Raw genomic sequence first — 23117 nt, 5'->3', positions numbered from 1 at the left:
TTACTCTTTTAGTTGTTGAATGGATGTGTATTAGTGGAGTCTTAATAGGTTTCATGCCCCATGTTCCATTCTAGCTTAATTCAAGCACACATAGTGCACAGCTGTAGTTTTCTTCTTGTTTCTAGGTCATGACAAGGTGTTCCTGCTCAGTGTGGTCTCCAGACTGCGGCAGGCAGTTCCACATGCTGTTCCATTGCTAGTGACCACCTCAAGGTTCTTCTATAATGCAGTAGTTTCCCATCTGTACCTCTTTTTTTTCAGTCCTTCAAGGAACTAAATTCAGAACCCAGATTTTCAGGCCTAGAATACTATGAGTCTTAATTTGTGTCTCTATAAAAGGAACACTTTGTAATTCTGTGGGACATTCACTTTTCCTAGGACTCCAGCCTTACTATTTGTCCCCAAGAGCGAGGGACTTGCTTAATAGGTGAGGAAAGGCAAGCTCAGCAGTTTAGTGAGATGGCTAGGAGGAGCACCTGGGGTCTCCGCTCCCCGTTCCTTTCTCCATTGCTCATCCACACCCCTACTCCATTTGTCTGTCTATCTCTCATTAGCAGACCTCACCATTCCTTCCACACCCATTCCTGCACTAGCACAAAGATAAAGATAAATGATAAAGGAATTAACGGTTACCATGGTCTGGAAACAGTGTTTTAACATGACTAGGACTTTTGCTCCCCAAATATTTCTGGAAAGCAGTGAGGCCCGAAGAAGAACACAGAGGAGCAGTAGTGGGTCTGCTCAGAGGCCTGCCTCTAGCATTGCCGTGAGTATGGCCACATGTTGGCTTTCTAGCTCAAGGGCAATGTTGTTGGCTGTGGGGGGCACCATATAGGTTGCATTTCCTTGCTGCCTGGAGTTGGTAGGAGATAGGGTGATGTTGGTTCTTCTTTGCCTAGGCATGAGTGCATGGTATGAGCAAGGAGAGTCTCTAGCTCTTTAGCTTTTCCATACTTTCATTGGTGGGGAGGGGGTGATGGCAGCGTTTCAGTTAGAAGCTGAAACATGCCTTTTCTTGCTGCAGCAAGCCAAAATGCTTAGGTCAGGAGAAATGGCTCTTTTTACACAGCTGACCACATGTAAGGAGAGGCTTGCTATCTTGGGAGTTTGCTTTGTGCATTGCTGGCATTTATGAGATTTTTCAGCTCCCCTGTCTGCCTTGCTCATCTATCCCATGGGTTTTAATGATCATCATCAATCTAGGCTGCTTTCTATCACAGGAGGCTTTTATCTTCGGAGCAGTGTAAATGAGGATGGACTAGTGCGGCAAGACACTTGCTTTCAGATAACTTTGTGAAACAAGGAAACAAATTATATTCTTCCCATAAGCAGCACTCTTCATGTAGACTTTTATGATGAAAACTTGCAGTGTTTGCAAAACCATAGCAGAGCTATGAGCTTCTAAAGGCACTTTCCACAAATGAGTGGAAACACAAAAATGGGACTGATGTTTTTGTGTTTCTAATTACTCGTCACAACTTCTGATGGGAAAGTGGGCTCCATGGGTGTTGGACATGGGTGAGCACATTAGCTTCTGATATTGGTTTGATGAGGGAAAGTATGGTTGAAACATGTTTTAATGGTTTCATTCCATAATATTTGTCTGACTTGGTTACAAAGACAAGGAAACAAGAATGTTTTCTTTCCCTTTTCTTTTAATGGAGGGAGGTTTTTGAGATAGGGTCTTACTCTGTAGCTTAGCCAGGCTATTCTGGAACTTACTGTTTGCCCAGGTTGCTCTAAAAACCGTGGTGATCTCTCATAGGAAAAGCTTTACAACTTCTTTTAACTATTTTGTAAGTGCTCAGCTTTCTTGTGACCATGGTGCTCTGTACACACACACACACACACACACACACACACACACACACACACACAAGTGCACACAACACACACTTTTTTGAGCAGGTTCTCATTAATTATCCTTGGCTGGCCTAGAACACAATATGTAGACAAATCTGGCCTTGAATTTGTGCCAGTCATCCTGTCTCTGCCTCTAGAATCCCAATTCCAAGTATTAGCCACTCTATCTAACTCTGTTAATATATATTTAAAGAAAATATGCAGCTAGATATATTTCTTCCTAACCTTCATGGGATACTGATTTTAAGTCTATTATTAGACTATCATGAGAGACCATGAAACCCTCGGGTGGGAATCTACCATTATATGAAAAGATAACCTCATAAGTGGGTTGTCTTTTTATCTTGGAATGTCTCCATTAATACATTTAGATTTGAGCATGGCCTGTCAATGTCTTAATGAAAGAAAACATGCTGGATTTCTTTCATTTTCATTGGGCCTTTAGCTTTAAAAATAGTCAGAGAATTATCAAAGTGTGGAAGCCCATGAGATTTCCACATGGATACATCAACCTCAGTCTTGATTCTGTGTTCTGTACTAGCCCAGCTGCTACTTACCACCCTGATTAACTGAGAACTGAAAACCCAATCAACCAACAAATAATCTTTTGTTTCAGCAACTTCTAAGGACTGCAACAGTCTCAAAGCAAGACCAAGATCCAGGTAGTGTTTATTTAATTTCTCCCTTGATGCCTTTTGTACCCTGTCCCTGCCTCAAAATCAATCCTGAATCCTACACCCATACCCAAACCACTATCTGCTTTGCCTTTAGACTTGACTCTAAAGACCTGGGCCATTTCACTCCTGTGAGTGGCCTGCTTTGATTATATAGCGATGTTGGAAAGCCTCTTAGCCTTTGTGGACATTAGTGCTACAAGATGGTGGCTATTGTTATCTAGATCCCTGACAGGAAGTTTGTGTAAAATGACTGAGTTGGTATAGGATAAGTCAGAGGAGTTTAGCTTTGTTAAGAGGGAAATAGGGTTAAAAGGTAACAATTAAAGTTTCTGTGAATGTGAGCACCAAAAGAGAAGTCTGGGACATAAAATCTAGAGAAGGGAAAATGCTTATGGTGACTTCAAGGAGATGCTGGGCTTCAGGTAAGCATTACTTAGGGTATCTTTGAGTCATTCTTAGTGTCTCTTCTTAGCTTCACATTTTTAAAATATCCCTGAATGAAAGAGGGAGAACCAAGAAAGCAGAGTTGTGGCTGTTATCAGACTTGGAAGGGAGGAGCAGAGGGAAAATACAGAAACACAGAGTCTGTCCACTAAAGTCAAGAAGTGTTGCTGCCACTTTAAGGCAGCAGCTGCAGTGGAAGATAGACTACCACGTGGTCTTTCTGACTTTTTTTCTCCTTCAGGCTCAGCTTCTCTATTTACATCCCCCCCAAAAGTGGACTTAAACTTTATCACATTTTATGCTCTTGAAATTTAAGGACATAGTGTCTCAGTGCAAATCAAAGAATTGAGGTTTGGTTTCTTGTTCATATAAACCACAGATATTTATATTCCTATATATTTCTGAGCAAAAATTCATTTGAGTAGGAAGAAAAGCATGATCACTCGCTCTAGATGGTCATATTTTCTCTCTCTCTCTCTTTTTCTAAGGATTGGCAGACCCTTTACATATTAGTCTGTACTAGTTTTGGGATATAGAAGTGATAATATTTACCCACTTTTGTAATGAGAAAAGCCTTCTGGAAATTGCAGAAATGAGCTGATACATGCCATATTAGTCATAAATTGAACTTCATAAATATAGCTCTGCTGAGTTCTTATCTCCTCAAAATGAATGAAATTGTAAAATCTCAAACTGGCTATTTACAGAGATGAGGAGTGTCCATCCATCTTCTCATTTTTTTTCAAATTGTAAGGACTTGCAGAAGTATACAGGAAAGAGGAAAATTAACATTTTGATACGTTGTTCATCATTTGCAATTCCTTGCATAGTGTGTTTTACTTGGTTATGGTCCTGCAATACAGTCTCACTTATTTGGTATTCAGTACCTTTCCATGTAAAAAATATAAACATGAAGATCATATATGGAAAGGAGGTATGTGGTATGGAAAAGTATGTATATGTGTGTTCAAGCATGTGCATACACATGTGTATGGACACACAAACTATTACACATATATTAGTCTTTCTTTCTAGGATAGAAAATGTCACCAAAGCTATGTGGCATACAAAAGTTTTTTTCTTAAATTTCTAGCGAGGGACTTCAGCATTCTTTACAGAGAAATAGATCTTTTAAAACTTGGTTATCTTATTATGTTGATTCTTTTTGTTTCTATTTGACAATGTTAGGTAATTTCCCCCCTTGTTCTTGCCTGTGTTTGCCTCATCTGTCTGGCCAGATAAGGTACTAGAACCAACCCAAGAGCATGCCCCATACCATTATTATGGTTGCTTAAAGACCATGTCGTTTCAAAACAAACAAAACCTTCAGCCACCACAGAGAGACCTTGAGAAACTGTTTTGGTTTGGAAAATAAAAACCTTGCCTAGCAAGTTAGTTATGAATTGAACCTTATGGGACTCTGCCCTTCCCTGCTCAACTATTGATTACTGATGGGTAGTGGAGGAGGAACAGTCATTGCCTAGAATTGTATATTTACCAGAGTTCACTAGACATCAGTAGATGGTTCTAAGCTCACAGTCACACACATAAACCACAGAGGGTCTTATAAACAAAAACAAAACCAAACAACACCCCCCAAAGCCTGATGAATGTGAGAAGGAGACTTGGGAAGAAGCAGGGGTGATAGGGATGGGAGGGTAATTAGAGAGGGACTTGTAATAATCTGATGCACTTTATACATGTATGAAGTTGTCAAAGAACAAACTTAATAAAAGTTAAAAGCAAACAAAACTTTGCTTTGTGAAGAACAACAACTTTACCCACACTAAAGGGGTTTAATAGCCATTGATCAACTCTAATTCAGGAAGAACGACTGTAATAGCTAAACACAGAAGCCAGTTTTCTGAAGAGAATTTCTTTCTCAGATGTAGCTGTGATTCTTCTTTGACATGAAGTCAGCTGAGAACCTGAGTGGAAGAGATGGATACATACACTTCCTTCATGATTTTCCTGATTTTCATATAGGGATCCTGTCCATAGCATGAGACCAAAGTATGGAGTTAAAGTAATACAGAAAATAAGTAAGTTGCCAATAAATATCCTAGCTGCCACTGCAGAAAAATTTCTTCTGTGCTTCATGAGCACTGAAACACCACATTAAAAGTTGAAAGAGAAACAGACTGGAGTTTGCAGCATTCCATCCTTTCGTTCATTTTTTTCTAAATGTCATTATTATAGTGTTAGAAGTCTTCAAGTTAGCTGTGCCTTGTTTGTTACACTTTAAAGAAGGTTAAAATAAAGTCTTTGCTTTGAAAATTTCCACAAAACCACTATATCTCAAGGCAAGACTAGCTAACCCCCTGAAGCTGATTGATGTGTTTCTCTTTCTTGCATTTGAGTTTTAGTCACAGCATGGCTGTCCCCATTCCATATGTGCTTGCAATCACATTGCAAATAAACCCAATTTTTTTAAAATCTCAGTTAATAACATGAAACCCTGTCCCTAAAGCACAGAAGTATGCAAGCTGAAAGGCTTACACACAATTCTTAATAGTAACTATAACAGAAACCAATTTTAATTTATACAAAACATTTTTGGAGAGAGTATACCCTTAGGCCTATGGCAAAATAAGGGCAAAAGATCCCAATCATGGCTGAGTTTGAACAATTATTATACACAGAGACATTTAAGGAACAGCAGGATTTTTAGTTGCTTTTTGGTAGCCTTTCTGTTCTCTACATTCATTTTGACTTTGGGGTATTTTCTACTTCAACCCAGCTTAAGGGATTAAAGCTCTACTCTTTCCTTCTGACTTTCCCTTATTTTGCTACAGATCTTACTCTAGTACCTCCATAGATGAGACCATGAAAAGGGGTGAGGACCCTCCCACCCCACCACCGCGGCCACAGAAAACCCATTCCAGAGCCTCTTCCTTGGATCTGAATAAAGTCTTCCAGCCCAGTGTGCCAGGTGAAGTGCCACCTTCCCATCCAAGTCCACCCCTTTCCTGTTGGAGCCAGGATTGCCTCTGCTGCAAAGGTCCCCATGTGTCAGGGAAAAGAGCAGACAGACCTGGCAGTTTTCCTTGCCGTGCAACTCTTTATATTGCTGTGATATTCTTGGGCAGGAAAACTCCCAGACAGATACATAGCATATGTGCCTGGAGACTTTCCCACACTGCTGAAGAACAAGAATTATGAAGTTCTGCTTTACTAAGAAAATAAAAATGCTTCAATTCCAGGCAGCCCATGGTGTGCTTGACTGCAGCCTTGTCCTATATTTATGGCAATTTTCCTGAGACACTGTGTGGTTAGGGTCAGAACTCCGTGTTTAGCACCTAGCCAGAACCTTCTATGGCAGTTTATCCTTGTGTTCTTAGCAGAAGGCTTCAAATCTGACTAATGGTTGGGTGGAGGGGTGGTCTGGAGCTAGGGGCCTTGTGGGTGGCCTCCTCTGGGGTTTCTGGGATTTTTTTTTGAGCCAAAAACTGCCTTGGGGCTGAGGGGTGTCAGAGAGGATTGCCTTTTCTCCTACTTCCTGTGAGGTAGGCTATGTCTTAGGAAACTAAGGAACAAAGTGTAAGAGACATGCTTTTGCTTTTGCTTCAGGACAGGTGACAGTATAGGCTGTATAGCACTGCCTCAGATGTCATTTGGGGAGCTACAAGGGCCTTTCCACTGACATATGTAGGGGAACTATCAATATGGTTTTCTTAAATGTTTTCTCAATATGTGTGCAGTTTAAATCAAGGCAGACTTGGCTGCTAGTGATGTGTGGATTATTATCCTTTCTACTAAAGCAAAAGGTCCCATTGGCTCTCACATTAGTATGATCTCAGTGTTCTGGCAGTGCTCAGGATGTTTCATTTATTCTAATAAAGTACTCTCCTCATAGTAAAGTTATAGATTATGTTTTAATATACTCAAATCTGGAACTCTCTATGAAACTCATTCTCTGCAATGAGTTCATCAGACAAAAATTTCCCCCCACACTTTGATCCAAATACTGATATAATTTCATAGTGACTTGTCTCTAGGGTAAGAGTAGCCATGGCTGATGATGTTATGAAAGTTTTACTTGCTTATAAGATTAGGAACTAGAAGACTTTGCTATGGATGCAAGAAGATTAAAATAAGATAGCTGTGTCAGTATCTTTCCCTTGCAAGAACTGAGAATGGAAATGTGTGTGCATCTCTAAGTGTATTTGGTGCTCAGCTTAGCTGCTTTTGACCTGTTTGTTTTTCACAGATTGAGGTAGTCTTTCTGTGCCTCAGATTCTTTATCGTTAAAGTAAGGCCAATATAGACTGCATGGGATTGGAAAACTTTGTATAGTTGGTAAATGTGCTGCAAATGCCACGCTGTCTGGCCCAGACACCTTGATATGCACCCAAGGCTCATATTTTCAAGGCTGGAAAGTTTCAGGAGCAACCCTGATACTTTGTTCTTGTGTGATAAGGATGATTCCTTGATGACAGTGGACAATTCTGTAATTCTTTCTAGAAAGTTTTTCAGAAGGTTTCTAGAGTGACCTAGTTTAACCTGTCATAGTACCCATTTGTTAACAGGTCTTTTATTTTTTCTTTCCTTCAGCTCCATCTCACTTTGCCCACAGCCAAATAAAATACATTCTCTAGTTCCCATCTCAAGGCTGCGTTAGGAAGATCTTGAATTTAGGCAGTAATATTTTAACATCTTCAATGATGACATGCATTGCGTGATGAAAAATGTTTTGGTTTGTGCCCTGACCCGCGGGGCAGTCAACAACGAACCAGGAAACACCTAGGAGAATTGAAGGACAAGGACACACACACACACACACACACACACACACACACACACACACACACACACACACACACACACAAAAAAAAAAGGATGACAGCAAGAAAGTACTCTGATCAAGCTGCCAAATTTTATTTTGTCAGGGGAGGCTTATATAGGGCCATATAGGCAGAATGTGAGCAGGGTTTGCAAGTAGGCAGGATGAAAGGGTCAGTAGAAGGAATGCTCTGAACTAATTTTTAACTGGCTGTAAAAGTGTAGCAGGAGGAATATCCTGAGCTATTCTTTAACTGGCTGTAAAGCTGCAACAGAAAGAATATCCTGAGCTATTCTTTAACTGGTTGTAAAGCTACAACAGGAAGACTATCCTGAGCTATTCTTTAACTGGTTGTAAAACTGCAAGCCTGTATCTAGGAATGCTCTGCTAAGCAATCTGCTTCTTCTTCTTCTTCTTCTTCTTCTTCTTCTTCTTCTTCTTCTTCTTCTTCTTCTTCTTCTTCTTCTTCTTCTTCTTCTTTATATTATTTTACTTTTTATTTTACATATCGAGCCCAGTTCCCCCTCCCTTCTTCCATTCTTCCCTTCCTCCCTCCCTCTTTCTCTCTCTCCCACCCTTACATGCACCCGGACCACCCTCCCCTCCCATCTCCCCCCACTCACATGGAGGGTGATGCCCTCTAGGAGGGGTCATCTAAATCTGTCAAGTCATTTGGAGTAGGGACTAGGCCCTCCCTCCTGCCTCTAGGTTAAGGGAGTATCCCTCCATGGGGGATGTGCCTGCAAGGTCCTTTTGTGCACCAGAATACTTCCTGGTTCCACTGTCTGAGGTCCCTTAGACTGCTCAGGACTTCTAGCCATGTTCAGAGGGTCTGAGTCACTCCCATGCTGGATTCCAAGCTATCAGTCTGGGGGCCCATTAGCACCTCCTTGTTCAGGTAAGCTATTTCTATATGTTTCTGCAGCGTGGTCTTGTCCTCCCTCTCTGCATCTGGATTCCAGTTCGGCTCAGTGTTTAGTTGTGGGTGTCTGCTTCAGCAGGTACTAGATGAGGGCTCCGTGATGGGGGATGAGTTAGTCATTGATCTCATTATCAGGGAAGGGCATTTATGGTAGCCTTTACACTGTTGCTCAAATTGTTAGTTGGGGTCAGTCTTGTAGGTCTCTGGACATTTCTTTAGGCTCAGTTTTCTCTTCAATCCTATAATGGCTCCCTCTTTTATGTTTCTCTCTCTCTCTCTTTGTCTCTCTCTCTCTCTCCTTTATTCCTCCCCTGACTCAATCTTCTTAAATCCACGTGCTTTCCTCTCCTCCCCTTCTCTTTTTCCTAGTTCCCTCTCCACTCACTGCCCCCCCCCATTCCCAATATGCTCTGGAGATCTTGTCCCTTTCCCCTCTGTGAGGAACCCTATATGAATCTCCTAGAATCTTCCATGTATTCTAGTCTCTCCAGCGGTGTGAATTATAGGCTGGTGATCCTTTGCTCTATGTCTAAAATCCATATATGAGCGAGTACATACCATGTTCCTCTTTTTGTGACTCAGTTACCTCATTCAGGATGGTTTCTTCAAGTTCTATCCATTTGTCTGTGAATTTCAAGATTTCATTTTTTTTTTCCCCCGCATTTCCATTGTGTAGATGTGCCACATCTTCTTTATCCATTCTTCATTTGAGAGGCATCTGGGTTGCTTCCAGGTTCTTCTTATTACAAGTAATGCTGTTATGAACATAGTTGAACACATGTCCTTGTTGCATGGATGTCGAACATTTGGGTATATGCCTAAGAGGGGGATTGCTGGGTCCTGTGGTAGACTGATTCCCATTTTCCCGAGGAACTGCCATACTGATTTCCAAAATGGCTGTATATTCTGCTTATTTCTTAAGAGGCAGTAATTTTCTATCTCTGAGGCCTGAGGTAGTAAGGATGGTGATGGTCCCCAACAGGTTTGATAAATTTCTTAGAGAAAGTCCTTGTGGTATGTGTAGATAAATCTAAGTTGTATAAAAAAATAGCTGAAGGGGGGGGGCTGGAGATAACCCAGTGGTTAAGAGCACTGGCTGCTGTTCCAGAGAACCTAGGTTCAGTTCCTGGTGCCCACATGGATGTTTATAATCTGCTGCAACTCTAGTTCCAGGGTATCCAATGCTCTCTTCTGGCCTCTGTGGACACTACATGTGCGTGGTTCACAGACCTACATGCAGGCAAAACACACAAAATAATAAAGTAAGTAAGTAAGTAAGTAAATAAATAAATAAATAAATAAATAAATAAATAAAGATGGAAATAACAGCTGGGCAGAGAGATCTGCATTCATAGCCTAATCCCACTATCTTTTCAGAATAGGTTTACACAACTGAATTGTTTTGATTTTCATACAGGATCTTACTATTCAGCCTGGGATGGCCTCGAAATCACTATGTAGTCCCAGGCTGGTTTTGAACTTGTGGGGGGGAATCCTCCTGCATCAGTCTCTCAAGTGCTGGACCTACAGGTATGAGCCACTATACCAAGCTTGCACGAAAAGCTTACAGAAATGAATGCTTAACAAGCAGTTTACATTTGTCTCATGAAGAATAGACATTTCTGTAGTCTAAAAACATGGTATCACCATGTCTCTGGTTTTTATTTGTGTGGTACAGCATGGTGATCAAGGCAACTTGAAAAGGGCTTATAAATCCTGAGGAGTAAGAAGAGTCCATCACTATTGTGGTGGAAAAGTGTGACATTGGGCAGTCACTGCAACTTGAGCAGCAAGCTGAGAACTGGCAGCTCACAACTTAAACCACAAGCAGGAAACAGAGCAAACTGAAATGGCACAAGTGCTTAAGCTCTCCAAACCTGCTCTCAGTGATATACTTCTTGCAGGGCCACACTTCCTAAGTCTGCCCAAGCAGGGCCACCAATTGAGGATGAAGTGGAGAATATGGAGGATATCTCATTCAACCCACCACACATTGCATCTACTTAATTTGTTTGTATGTTAGTTCACTCTTACAGAAAAGAAAATTTTTTTTCTGAATTCTCTGCAATTTTTTATGGTCCACATTTCTAGAAAATAATAAAAAGTGACAAACCATAAATGCCTAAAGTAGAGACTAAACCTCCCAGAGGAGTCCACCTAAGAGAACTTATCTGAACTATCTTCATTGCACAGGACTTTAGACATCATTTTAGGTAAAAAGGATCAGATTACATTTGCTAGTCTGTGTTCTGTCTTTTCCAATTAGCCATGTTTCCATTTCATAATAAAGAACTGCATCATTTCTTTTAATGCATGCATGTTATGGTTGTACCATAGTTGATTATGTAGTGGTGGAGAATTCCCCCAGTAGATACAAACCTCTTCTCCTCTTCCACAATCCTACCTTGCTTTTTGCTTACAAACAAGGCAAAAATTATCAGTGATTTCAAACCCACACTTTTGTTTCCTCATCTGATTATTTTCTTTTGCTAAATCCTAAATGTAGGAGCTTTGAGAAAACAAACTGTAGATGTTTACTTTTTTGTTTGTTTTTTGAGACAGGGTTTGTCTGTGTTGCCCTGGCTGACCTGGAACTCACCTTGTAGACCAGTCTGACCTCCAACTCAGAGATCTGTCTGCCTCTTCCTCCTGAGTGCTGAGATTAAAGGCATGCATCACCACTACCCAGCTAGTAGTAGATGTTTAAAGTATAGATGTATGTTGCTAGACAGCTACAGAAAACCTATCAGCTTACTTCATTTCTATCATTGTATTAGAGTGTTCCCTTACACCATCCCGGTTCAGTCCTCATTTTTTTTTTGATACAGGCAAAAACTTTCCTGGTAAGATCAAGCATCCTTCTATACTAGTATTGGCCATTATTTCTTCTTTTGTGACTCATATGATTACAAGGTCCACCCAGTTTATGTTGACTAATCACAGGTACTACATATTGTATCTTTCCATTTTGCCTGAGAACTTCTGTACTTTTCTTATCCAAGGCACCTAAGAATGTCAGCATTGGCTGCTGATATGATTTTCTGCTGTGCTACATACTTATCCCTCCAGTTTCTCCTTCTGCTAAGTTTTTTTCCCTTAAGACAAAGTCTATCTGGACTGCTCTATTCATAAAATCAAGACTAAGGAAAGGTATAGGAAAATAGGGAAGATGGCTTGAGATGAAGCAAAATATTGGACTTGAGTTGAAAAACAAAGCTAAAACAAATCCTTTGTGTTTTTTTTTTTTTAAAAATGGGGTGCTTGAAAGCAGTGTGTGCCACGATGGTGGTAAGACAGAGTAGCTTATTAAAATGTAATGAAATGGAGAAGGGACCAGAGAGATGACATAGCAGCAAAGAGCACTGACTGCTCTGTCCAGAACCCAGTACTCACATGGTTGCTCATGTAACTCCCATCATCTTCTTCGGACTTTCATGGGCATGAGGCATGCATTTGGTGCACATATATACATGAAGGCAAAATACTATATATAAAATAAAGTAAATAAATCTAAAATAACAATTAAGATGCTAGGAATAGGGGTATACCACCTTAATACTAGCTCTTGGGAGGCAGATACAGGTGTATATCTGTGAGTTCAAGACCAGATTGGTCTACAAAGCAAGTTCAAGCCCACCCAGAGTTACAGTGGGACCATTTCTCAAACAACCACCATCAAAAAAAGAAAGTAGAGAGAAATTGGACAGAAAGAGAATGCAGATTGCAAGAGGAAATGAAGAGGAGATAGTTAGGTAAGAGTAATGTTTATATCCAACAAGAAGCAACAATCACCAGGCAAGTTGGTGCACACCTTTAATTCCAGCACTTAGGAGACAGAGGCAGGCAGATCTCTGTGAGTTTGAGTCCAGCCTGGCCTACAGAGTGAGTTGCAGTACAGCTAGGGTACTGTTATACTCAGAAACTATGTCTTGATCCTTCCTCTCCAAAAGAAGTAACAATCAATAAAAATGAATAAGGGCAAGTTTGGAAATATAATCAATAGGCTTCAATTTTGAGAGTTGCAAGGAATATGAGAATGTATAATTTATAGGAGAAGGTGACATAATCTGATTGCATAATTTGTTATAGCTAATCCTGCTCCTGAAGCTATTTACTCACCAGTCTTACACAGACACCATGTTTGAAAAATGATAAAAATGTGAGAGAGTGGGCCCACACACATGCACACACAAATACATAAATACATGTAGTAATTACATGAGGGAGTGTAAGTCATGTGTGATACAGATCTACAAAACCTAGAGGTCGTCAAGCCTGGGGCTACTGGATGATTATTTGGTTTTGTAGGCCTATTATTGTAGCCATGAAGCATCTGTTACTGAAATTCTTGTAAGAGAAATCACACAACGAGGCTGATCCTTTTCATAATTGAACTGGCTTTCTTGTTGCAATGATACATTTTTTTTATTGTTTTTCCCCCTCTTCTGTTGGATAGAACTTCCTGTCCTTCCATTATTGACCTCTTCTTTCAAAGCCATGTCTAAGGTTTGCAGCATGAGGTTTCCATGGTGATGGTAAAAAGCTTTAGTTTTGCCTTTATCACAACAGCCCTATCTATTCCTGTTATTGCGCATCCTGGCAGAAGCACGGAGATTGTGAGGAGTTAAAGCTATTCCTTTAAAGATTCATACTAGTGACTTCTGCTACTTTTACTATATCCTAGGGCATGAAAACTGGTCCCATGGATCTATCTGTGAAACAGGGTAGCTGTTTTCTAATGGTACCTTTTTACAATTAAAGAAGAGGGTGGATATTGATGGATAGCTTTTTCTACCGTACTTCCTAGGGCTGCATCCATTAATTTCCACACATTAAAACCATTGTTATGGGTGAACAAAATACTTTCATGGGTAATGGTTTCCTTTGAGTAGCAAATTTCCTACCAGTGATGGGTATTTTTATGTGCCAACTAGACAAAATTGGAGCTACCATGGAAGGGAGTCTCAGTGAGGAATTGTCTAGATTAGGTTGGCTTGTAGGCATAAGGTGGGAAGGTTCTATCTACTTAGAGGCACCATTCTCTGACTGTGGTCTTGGACTGTGAATTGAGAGGGGGACTGAGCAGAGGTAGACATTTGAAGCTCTCTGCTTCTTGACTGGGGATGTGATTTGGCCAGTTGCTTTAAACTCCTGCTGCTGCTGTGACCTCTCTGTTATGATGCACTATAGCCTGGAATTGTGAGCTAAGATAAACCCTTTCTTACTTAAGTTGCTTTTGCCAGAGTTTTTTTTAATCACAGCAACAGAAAAGAAGCTAAGATACTACCTTATTTAAAAAATATTGACAATAAAATTCATTCTATAATTAAAATAACAACGCATACCATAAGATCTTATGAATCTGTTCAAAAGAATGATGTCTGCAAACTTCTTAGACAACATCCAAGATAAATTAAATGAAAAAGACATACCAGAGAATATTTGTGCTTATAAATGTATAGAACATTCCCAGAAGACTACTTTTTATTGAAATAGGGTCTCAAAACCCATTACTAGCAATGCATATGGATTCCAGATTTGCCTGCTTCCACCTTCAAACTACTATGATTATTATGCCTGATTCAGGACAACTGGTAAGTGATGGTTGCTTCTAGGAAAGGAACAGTATGACTGGGGCCAGGAATGAGAGACAGTCTTATTTTCATTCATTCTTTTAAATATTGCCTTTTATATACACATTGTATATCATGCTGTAAGATATAGCAATGGTACATGAAAATCCAAAGGTATTATTTTCTGGCTAAATTCACCCATCTCAAAGTTACCTACCATTCCAGAGTATCTTTATAACCATCTGCTACCACCTCCTGGAATGCAGCTGAAATGACAGAAACATTCTGGAGAATTCTTCCAGGTGCTGCTGTATTATTCAGATTGCTCTTCTGTTCCTGTTCAGTACAGGGCAATGGAGGACTTCCCAAAGCCTCCATTGTGAGATGTTTGCTCAGGTAAGGGCTCTGATTTAATTGGAGAGGTGAGTGTTGTTTACTCAGTGGAGAGCTGGGACAAATCTGTCCTGCATGTTTTATATTTGACTGTTTCTCTCTGTAATTTGAGATACAAAATGCTCCTGGGAACTAAGAGATGCAGCATTTGAGGCTCATGATACAAATCCAGTCTGAGCAGTTTTGTTTTTATAAGTTGAAGTATTATTAAGATATAATTCACACACTGTCTGACTTACCTTTTAAAAAGTATACAGTACAATGTCCTTTGTGTATTTATAGTACTGTACTATAAATATACATCCACACTCTGTAATTTCGGAATACTTTCAACACCCCCAAAAGAAACCTTCATCCATTACAAGTCATTTCTCATTTTACCCTTTTCTCCCTCCAGTCTCTATATTTCCATGGATATATGTGTGTTCTGAACATTCTGTATTAATATAAAATGTGCTCTTTTGAGACTGGTTTCTTTCATCTAACTTAAAGTTTTCCGTGTTCATCCATATTATACTGTGATGGATATATCACATTTGTTTTCATTGTTTATGTCTTGATGAGTGTTTGGGTTGTTTCTACCTTTTGACAATTCTGGATACTTCTTTGATCATTTGTGTTCAAGTTTTCATGTTTTTGCTTGTCTTGGATATATACACAGGAGTAGAATTTCTGGTTCATATAACAACAATATACTGAATATCTTGAGAGTTTCTTGAATTGTTTTCCAAAGCAGCTTTATCAATTTACCACTTCACTAGTAATATAAAGGATTGCAGTTCATTTACATTCTCAACATATTTAGTAGCACTTTTTCATTTTAGATTTTTAACAAGTGAGTCTATAATATGTCATGTTGGAAAAAAATCCATAAAAACTTTCCCCTTTTTAAATTTGGGTATTTTGTCTTTTACTATTAATTTGTAAGTTTTTTTTGTAAGGGCATTCTTGATAGAATTTTATTTTCTAATCTTTCATATACAAGTATTTTCTCTCATTCTGTGAGTTTGTCTTTTACATTTTTTTCTTTTTTTTTATTGAAAATACAATCTTCTCTCAAACAATACATCTCGACCAGTTTCCTCTCCCTCCCCTTCTCCTAGCCACCCTATTGCCCTTCTCCCCCACATCCACTCCCCCTCCGTTTCTGTTCAGAAGTGAGTAAGCATCTAAGAGACAGCAACCACACATGACAAAACAAGATACAATAAGCCAAGGCAAAAGCCCTCATCGAGGCTGTACAAGGCAACCCACTAGGAGGAAAAGAGTTATAAGAGCATACAAAAGATTCAGACACATACTCTCCCACTGTTAGAAATCCTACGAAACACCAGTAGTCATAACACACTGAGAACCTGGTACAAACTTATGCCGGTCCTGTGTTTGCAGCTTTAGACTCTGTAAGCTCATATGTGCCTTGCTTAGTTGATTCAGTGGGCCCTGTTCTCCTTTTATCCTACATCCCCTTTAATTCCTACGCCTTTCCTCTTATTCTTCCATGGGGTTCCCAGAGCTGATGGAGGTGGGGTGGGGGAATACTAGATAGAGACCTAAAATTTAGACTCTCTGCATGATGTCTAACTGTGGGTCTCTATACCTGATCTCATCTGCTGCTGGAGGGAGCCTCTCTGATGATGACTGGGCAGGGCACCAATCTATGAGTATAGCAGAATATCAGTAGGAATGCTTTCATTTATTAATATTAATTTTTTGCCAGTAGTGTTTGGTTCTACTATAGATCTCCAGGCTATCCAGTCTAGGGTCCCTGGCCATCCAGTCTGTTTCAGACATGGGCTCATTGTGGTGTGGGCCTCAAGTTAAGCTTCAAGTAGTTGGTTGACTACTCCCATAAGTTCTGTGCCACCATTGATTGTCCCAGCACATCTTGTAGACATGACAGATTGTAGGTCAAGTGTTTTGAGACTGGTTTGGTTTCCAGGGTTTTTTTTTTTTTTTTTTTTTTTTTTTTTTTTTAGTAGACTTCAGTGTTCTCATTTCTGATGCATATATGCTACAATTGTGTAGTTTGGTCCTCTTGTATGACTCCTAACAGTGGGAACAGGGTTGACTGACTCTTTTACCTGTTTGGGGGACCCTATTCCTCTTAACTGGGTCACTTTGCCCAGCCTTAATACAAATGGAGGTGCTTACTGAAACTTGATATACCATGTTTTATTGATACTCATGGGAGACCTGCCCTTTCCTGGATGGAGATGGGAGAGGCAGAGATTAGGAGGTGGAGGGGGAATGGGGGAAAGAGAGGGACTTGGAGGGGGAGGATGTCAGGAAGCTGAGTCTGGGATGTAAACTAAATAAATGAATAAACAATAAAACTACTCATCTTTTAGCATGTAAAAAGGTGTTCAAAAGGAAAAGATTTTGAATAATATACTATTTCAATTTAAAAGGCCACTAAAAGAACAACAACAAAAATCCAGTTCTAGCTGAGACCAGTACCAATGAGCAACCTAAACAAATCAACCAGATGATTTGGAAAACAGGGAAAAGAATTGTTTCATTAGAAAAATTTAAAATTTTAGCAGAATCAGCAAATCTTGATCTACATATATTTTGCATTTTTGATGGTATCCTTTAAAGAATCACAACCTTTTAAAGCTGCCATAGGGTTCAGTTGACCTGTTTTGACACTTGTGCTTTCCAATATCCTATCTAAGAAATCATTGCCTAGCTCAAGGCTGCAAAAATTTACTTTTCAGAAAGTTTCATGTTTGATTTTAAAATTTATATTTATAATCCATTTTAAGTTAATCATTGCATTTGAGACAGAAGTCCAGTTTTATTTTTCTGAATGTGTTTGTACAGTTTTCCCAGTATCATTTGCTCAAGACTATTGATTTTTTTGATAATGTTATGGAAAGTCAACTAACCATACAAGTATGTTTTTATTTCTAGAATCTTAATTCTATCCCAGTAATTTTTATGTCTGTACTCATGTGAATGTCACAGTGTCTATAATTGTGTATTTGTAGTTCTTTTGTTTTTAAAAATTATTTTATATATATGGATGTTTTGCCTGCAAGTGTGTTTGTGCATCATGTTAGTTCAGAAGGGGGAATTATATCCCCTGGAACTAGAGTTTTGGACAGTTGTGAGGCAACATATGGGTGTTGGGAATCAAACCCAGGTGCTTTGGCAGAGCAGTCAGAGCTCTTAACTTTTGAGACATCTCTCCAGCTTTTTAAAACATTTTTTTAAAGATTGTAATTTAATTACAACATTTATTCTTTCACTTTCCTCCCTCCAAACCATCCCTACTCTTTTTCAAGTTCATAGCTCTTATAGTATGTTTTAGTTTCAGGAACTAAAAGACCTTCTACTTTATTCTTTATTAGTATTTTTTCATTATTCTGATTGTCTTGCATTTCCATAGGAAATTTAGGATTAGCTTGTCAGTTCCTGAAAAAATAAATCTGATTGGTGATTGAACTGCATTAATATATAGGATAAGTTTGGTTAGTATTATCATCTTAATAATATTGTCTTCTACTCCCCAAACACAGACTGGCTTTTCATTCATTTAGGTCTTTAAATTGTTTACAATAGTGTCTTATACTTTATAAGCATACAGATCTTATACTTATCTTGATAAATTTATTCCTAGGAACTTTGTTCCTTTTGATTCTATTCTGAGTAGAGTTTTTGAAGGAAAATTAATTTTCAAAGTCTTCAGTTGATAGATAATGTATAGAAATACAGTTGGCTTTGGTTTATTTATCATGAATTCTGTAACCTCATCAAATTTTTTTGAAAGTGTCTTAAGAAGTTTATGTAGTGAGGTGGGGCACATTATTATTGAGCTCCTAACAGTTTAGCTAATAATCCTTCACAAATTCAAGATGAAATCCTTTTTAGTGCTTGGAAGACACCAGTAGGATCACTAATGAATGTAATATGATTTCAGCTGAAATTTTTCTGTTGTGTATGAAATCATTGCTCTATGACCATTTATTAAGTAATATATACTTTATCTAAAAGTGACTATCCTACCTTAAGTCAGCCTTCCCTATTTATACTTCCTGGTTTTTCACTTCACTCACTACTGCCTGCCACCAAATATAATAGATATGAGTGACAAGAATTTGTACCTCACTTTATACAGAGGACACATTTAAAGCATTGTGTGTGTGTGTGTGTGTGTGTGTGTGTGTGTTATCGCCAATATTCACAGGACTCCTCATTTTACAGATATAGAACTATGAGTGCAAGTTAGTTTGTCCAAGGTCATTGAGCCAGTAGCAGTTAAAACTAGAATCTTAACTATGTGTTGAAATGATAGGGTCCCATTTTGCAATAGCAAAGGGGGCAATATTTCTCTCCTGTCTCCTCCACTTACCTTTCCCATTTCATCTGCTCAGTCATACATTTCCTAGGAATGCCTGCTGAGCTTCCTCTGATGGTAGAGTTACAGAACAGGAGATATCAAGCTGTTCCTTCTTTTACTCATTTACCACCCATTGTTTTCTAGCCAGCTGGATGAGAACTCCCCTTCACTGAGACTCACACCTTTGGCTGTCAGTGCACTCACCTGTCTTTGAAGGGTTAAGGGTCCTTTTTGTTTTTCCAAATTGGAATCCTTGCTTTTAGAGTTAATCTTGCTTGTCATAGAGGGTCTTCTCTAAGAAGTAACACAACTAGAATTTATATTGACAGAACATTATTGTGTCTTTTTGAGGGTTTCAGTACTTGAGAGATTATAAAAAGTATTGGCTGCAGCATAGTGTTCCTTTGGCATGAGATTTGAAGTCTAGAAGTTCATATAAACAACTAGAAGTACATTTGGACATTGGCCTAGATGAAACTTTTCAGAGTTATGAAAATAGTCCAGGTTGTTTCCAAGCTGGGGTGTGCCAGGACTCAGCATGAACATTGAAATGAAAAGCAGTGTTTGCAAAGTGTCTGTCCTTGGCTTCTTTGGCCTTTGCTGATTGCCATCATCTTTATTTAGAAGATCTTTTCTTCTCCAACAAATTCTGTGCACCTTTCTCTATTATCAAAGTGCCGTAGTTTTGGGCCTGAGGATTTAACAAGTCTTTGCCAGTACAGGGGTTAAGCCAGTACTGCTGCTGGGCAGAGCACATTCTCTTTGTCTACTCGCTGGTTTTATGGAGATTCCTGACTGGTGAATGTTTTTAGGAGGTTGTATAGGGGAGGAATAGGACTCTAATCTCTGGGGAGTGAAGTAGGAATAGTTAGAGTGACCACCGTTTTGAAAATGTGTACCAAAAAACTCATTTCAGTAGTAGAAAAATTCTTTCTTATATGTATAATTGAATCTGAGCCCTTTTCGCCTCCTCCTTTTATTTTTCCAAGATGGTTTCTCTGTATAGCTCTGACTGTCTTGGAACTCAGGGATCCACCTGCCTGGGCCTCCTAAATATATGCACCACCATAGCCCAGCTCCCTTTCTTGACCTCATCCCCCACCAAAGTACTGTGTGCCACCTAACCCCAGGCAGTGCCTCCTGACATTTGGTAGTGTGTTTGTGAATGTATATGTGTCCCTATAAACTCAACTTCAGGTTTTGTGTCTTTAAAATACTTGAGACCATTATGCATGCTTTCTTCATTACTTTTTCATGATAATGTTATTTCCTAAAGATAGGATTATGTCTATACTGATAGTTTTGTTTTTCTTTTATACATACATTCAGTACACTGACTACTTTATTTAAAAATGTATTTTGGAAAATTTCAAATTTGGTAAGCCATTTCCATACATTATTTTGCTATGAATCCAAACTATATTATAATCCCTATAAGATTCTGTGTGTGTGAGAGAATACTGCTTTTATTTTTATTAATTTTTTGTTGACTGTTGAATTATTTAAAAATTTTTAACTGTACAACTTAATGTGTTTCATTGACATGTTTTGCCCATGCAATACTCATATTCTCCCCCTTACTACACACTATTGTTCTTCTTCTCCTCTCTCTGGTTTCCTTCTATTCCTCTTCTAATTAATAAAATTAGCGATAGTTCCTAAATACCATTTACTCTTCAGCCAGTATCCTGATTTCTCCCAAGTATGTCTTTTTGTAGTGGTTTGTTCAAATCAAGATTCAGACATATGACTACATGTGCATTTATTTTTGTTTCGATAGTCTGTCTCTTAATTGGTAGGTTTCTTCCTAAGTCATTTTTCCCTTTGTAGTTGTTCATTCATTCATAAGAAAATCATTCATCCTGTTGTCTTCAATTTTCAGGGTTTTGGCTGGTTGCTTATTCTTCCATCTGCTGTATTTCCCATGAACTAGTAGGTATATCTAGACTCAATTAGAATCAGATTTGTTTAACAAGAATGCTTCCTAGTGATGCTGTATGTTTCTTCTACCTGTAGTAGGAGATTCTTGATATTTAATGCATTTCTAATTTGGAGTTTTCTTCATTAATGAATTCTTATAGTACTAGCATGATCCATGTGATGTGATAGAGAGCCCCCAAGCTTCCACATAATGATTTTATCAGCCATTGATCATTGTTGTCTATATGTAGCAATATATTGGTAAATGTTTAAAACCTGTCATTTACCAAATTTTATAGTGTAAATACTCCTGCTCTGGAAGCGTTCATACCTAATGATGTGTCACTGTGTATGGAGCTATGAACAGGTGCACACAGCAGGTGCTCACAAGTTTTCTAGAAAACTGCTGCTCAGGCCCACTATTTCATTGGTCATTTCTAAACTATGGTATTATATTTTGTTAACTTGACCTTTAGTAATTATGACTGTTGCACATTTTGTCATTTTCTTATTGTTGGACATTAAGTTCCTGACTACTCTAAAGTTTGTGAGCTGAAGGAAACCATAATGCTATGTAACTTTTAGTATATGTAGGAGCTTACAGAATTTTCTGAAAATTGCTATAACCTTTAGTGGTAGTAGTCAGGGAAAGAGTTGCATCTGTTCTATCAGCATTTAATGAGTGCTTATTGTGGGCTTGGCATTGTGCAGAATCCTAAGAGGAATATTAATATGACTCTAAACTCTCTTAGTTAATATCATGACATGTGATTGTGAGAAGGAAACTGAACCTGGGCATTTGCTAGTTAGAATGATCAGTAAATGTGTAGGCAGAGGGAATACAAGGCTATTGAAGTAGATGTCAAAACTCAGATAATATTTTTGAAGTTAAATCCTATTGATTCTTTTTTGACATCTGCATTTGTTCATTTCTCATTGCTAGTTGCCCAGGAGGCTACTATAGTAGTTTCTAATCTCATTTGGTATCCTGGAGCTACAGGTTTCATTTTTTTTCAAGTGTATCCATGAGGTTGCTTCCCTACTTATAACCTTCAAGACTGTTATGTCAACACCTAATTCCTGCTAGTACTGAAATTGAAATCACAAGAATATACAAATTCAGTAAGAGAACTGTATCGTGGGTTGAAATTCTCAGGTTGGAATATATTATAGGAAGTAGAAATAAGAAGATTCCAGTCTGTTTTATGGTCAAGAAAAAGTGATGATCAGGGAAGGAACATTTATAAGGACTTAAGTTTTAGAGGAAGAGTTGGAATGGTAGCATTATTCCTGATGCCTATAGTGTAGATTAGTTGTCAACTCAATTTGGAATATTTAAGACTTACTTAGTTTGACTACTATCATAATTTTTTTTTTGAAATTTATAGTAGAAAAGAGAGTTCCAGATGATAGAAACTTTTTTGCAGGTCGTCTCTTTCTTTTTCTGTCTGTCTCCATTACTCAGCTGTAATAAAAATATTGACTTAAAAAGTACAAGGATTGTAGGATGTGCTGTCACACTTGGCCACAAGTTTGAATTTTGGTAAGTTGTAGTTTGGTCAGTCTTTTCCTTTTATGGATCGCATCTAAGAAATCTGTGTCAAACCCAAGGTCTTAAACATATTCTCTAGGTCCTTTTAAGTTTCATCATTTTGGTTCTTGTATTCAGACTCGTAATTAATTTTGGCTTTATATTTGCATAAGTGTGAGGTAACGACCCAAGTTAATCTCTTTATATTTGGATGTCCAGCTTTCTTAGAACCATTTTTCAAAGAAAGTGCTCTTCATTGTCTATTATCTTGCCTTGGAACATTTCTTGAGAATCATCTGACTTCTAAGGGTTTCCTTTTAGGCTTTGTTCTGTATGTTTATTCTTATGTCAGTACTGCATTGCATATATACTTTTAAAGATTTATTGTGTTATATATTTGTGTATATCTGTATAAGTGTCAGCAAAGGCCAGGAGAGGGTATCCAATTCCTGGGAACTGGAGTTACAGAAAATTGTGAGCTGCCATGTGGGTGCTGGGAATAGAACTTTGGATTTGTGAATAGGTGACCACATGACTAAATGCTTGCATTAATAGCATTTTTATTTTATTAAAAATTGAAAATTACTTTTATTAATGTGTTTTTGACATTTTCATACATAAATAATGTATTCTAACCATTGTCACCTCACCATGTCTCATCTTCCTTCT

The 23117-nt window shown here is 38.5% G+C and overlaps 1 protein-coding gene across 1 annotated transcript in view; it reads left to right on the top strand.

The window, feature by feature from the left end:
* Reps2 (RALBP1 associated Eps domain containing 2) overlaps positions 1–23117 on the top strand; it is a gene marked incomplete at its 3' end in the record, with an annotated part of 158602 nt that overhangs the window by 121340 nt on the left and 14145 nt on the right. Inside the window, exons 12-13 of the mRNA XM_051178746.1 lie at positions 2480–2525; positions 5780–5916. Coding sequence (XP_051034703.1) covers positions 2480–2525; positions 5780–5916 — 183 coding nt within the window. The remainder of the gene's footprint in view (positions 1–2479; positions 2526–5779; positions 5917–23117) is intronic.

Source organism: Phodopus roborovskii, unplaced genomic scaffold (genome assembly GCF_943737965.1).
Source record: "Phodopus roborovskii unplaced genomic scaffold, PHOROB, whole genome shotgun sequence".
Lineage (NCBI taxonomy): Eukaryota > Metazoa > Chordata > Mammalia > Rodentia > Cricetidae > Phodopus > Phodopus roborovskii.
The sequence above is the reverse complement of the archived record's forward strand: the minus strand, read 5'-3'. Positions and strand labels throughout refer to the sequence as shown.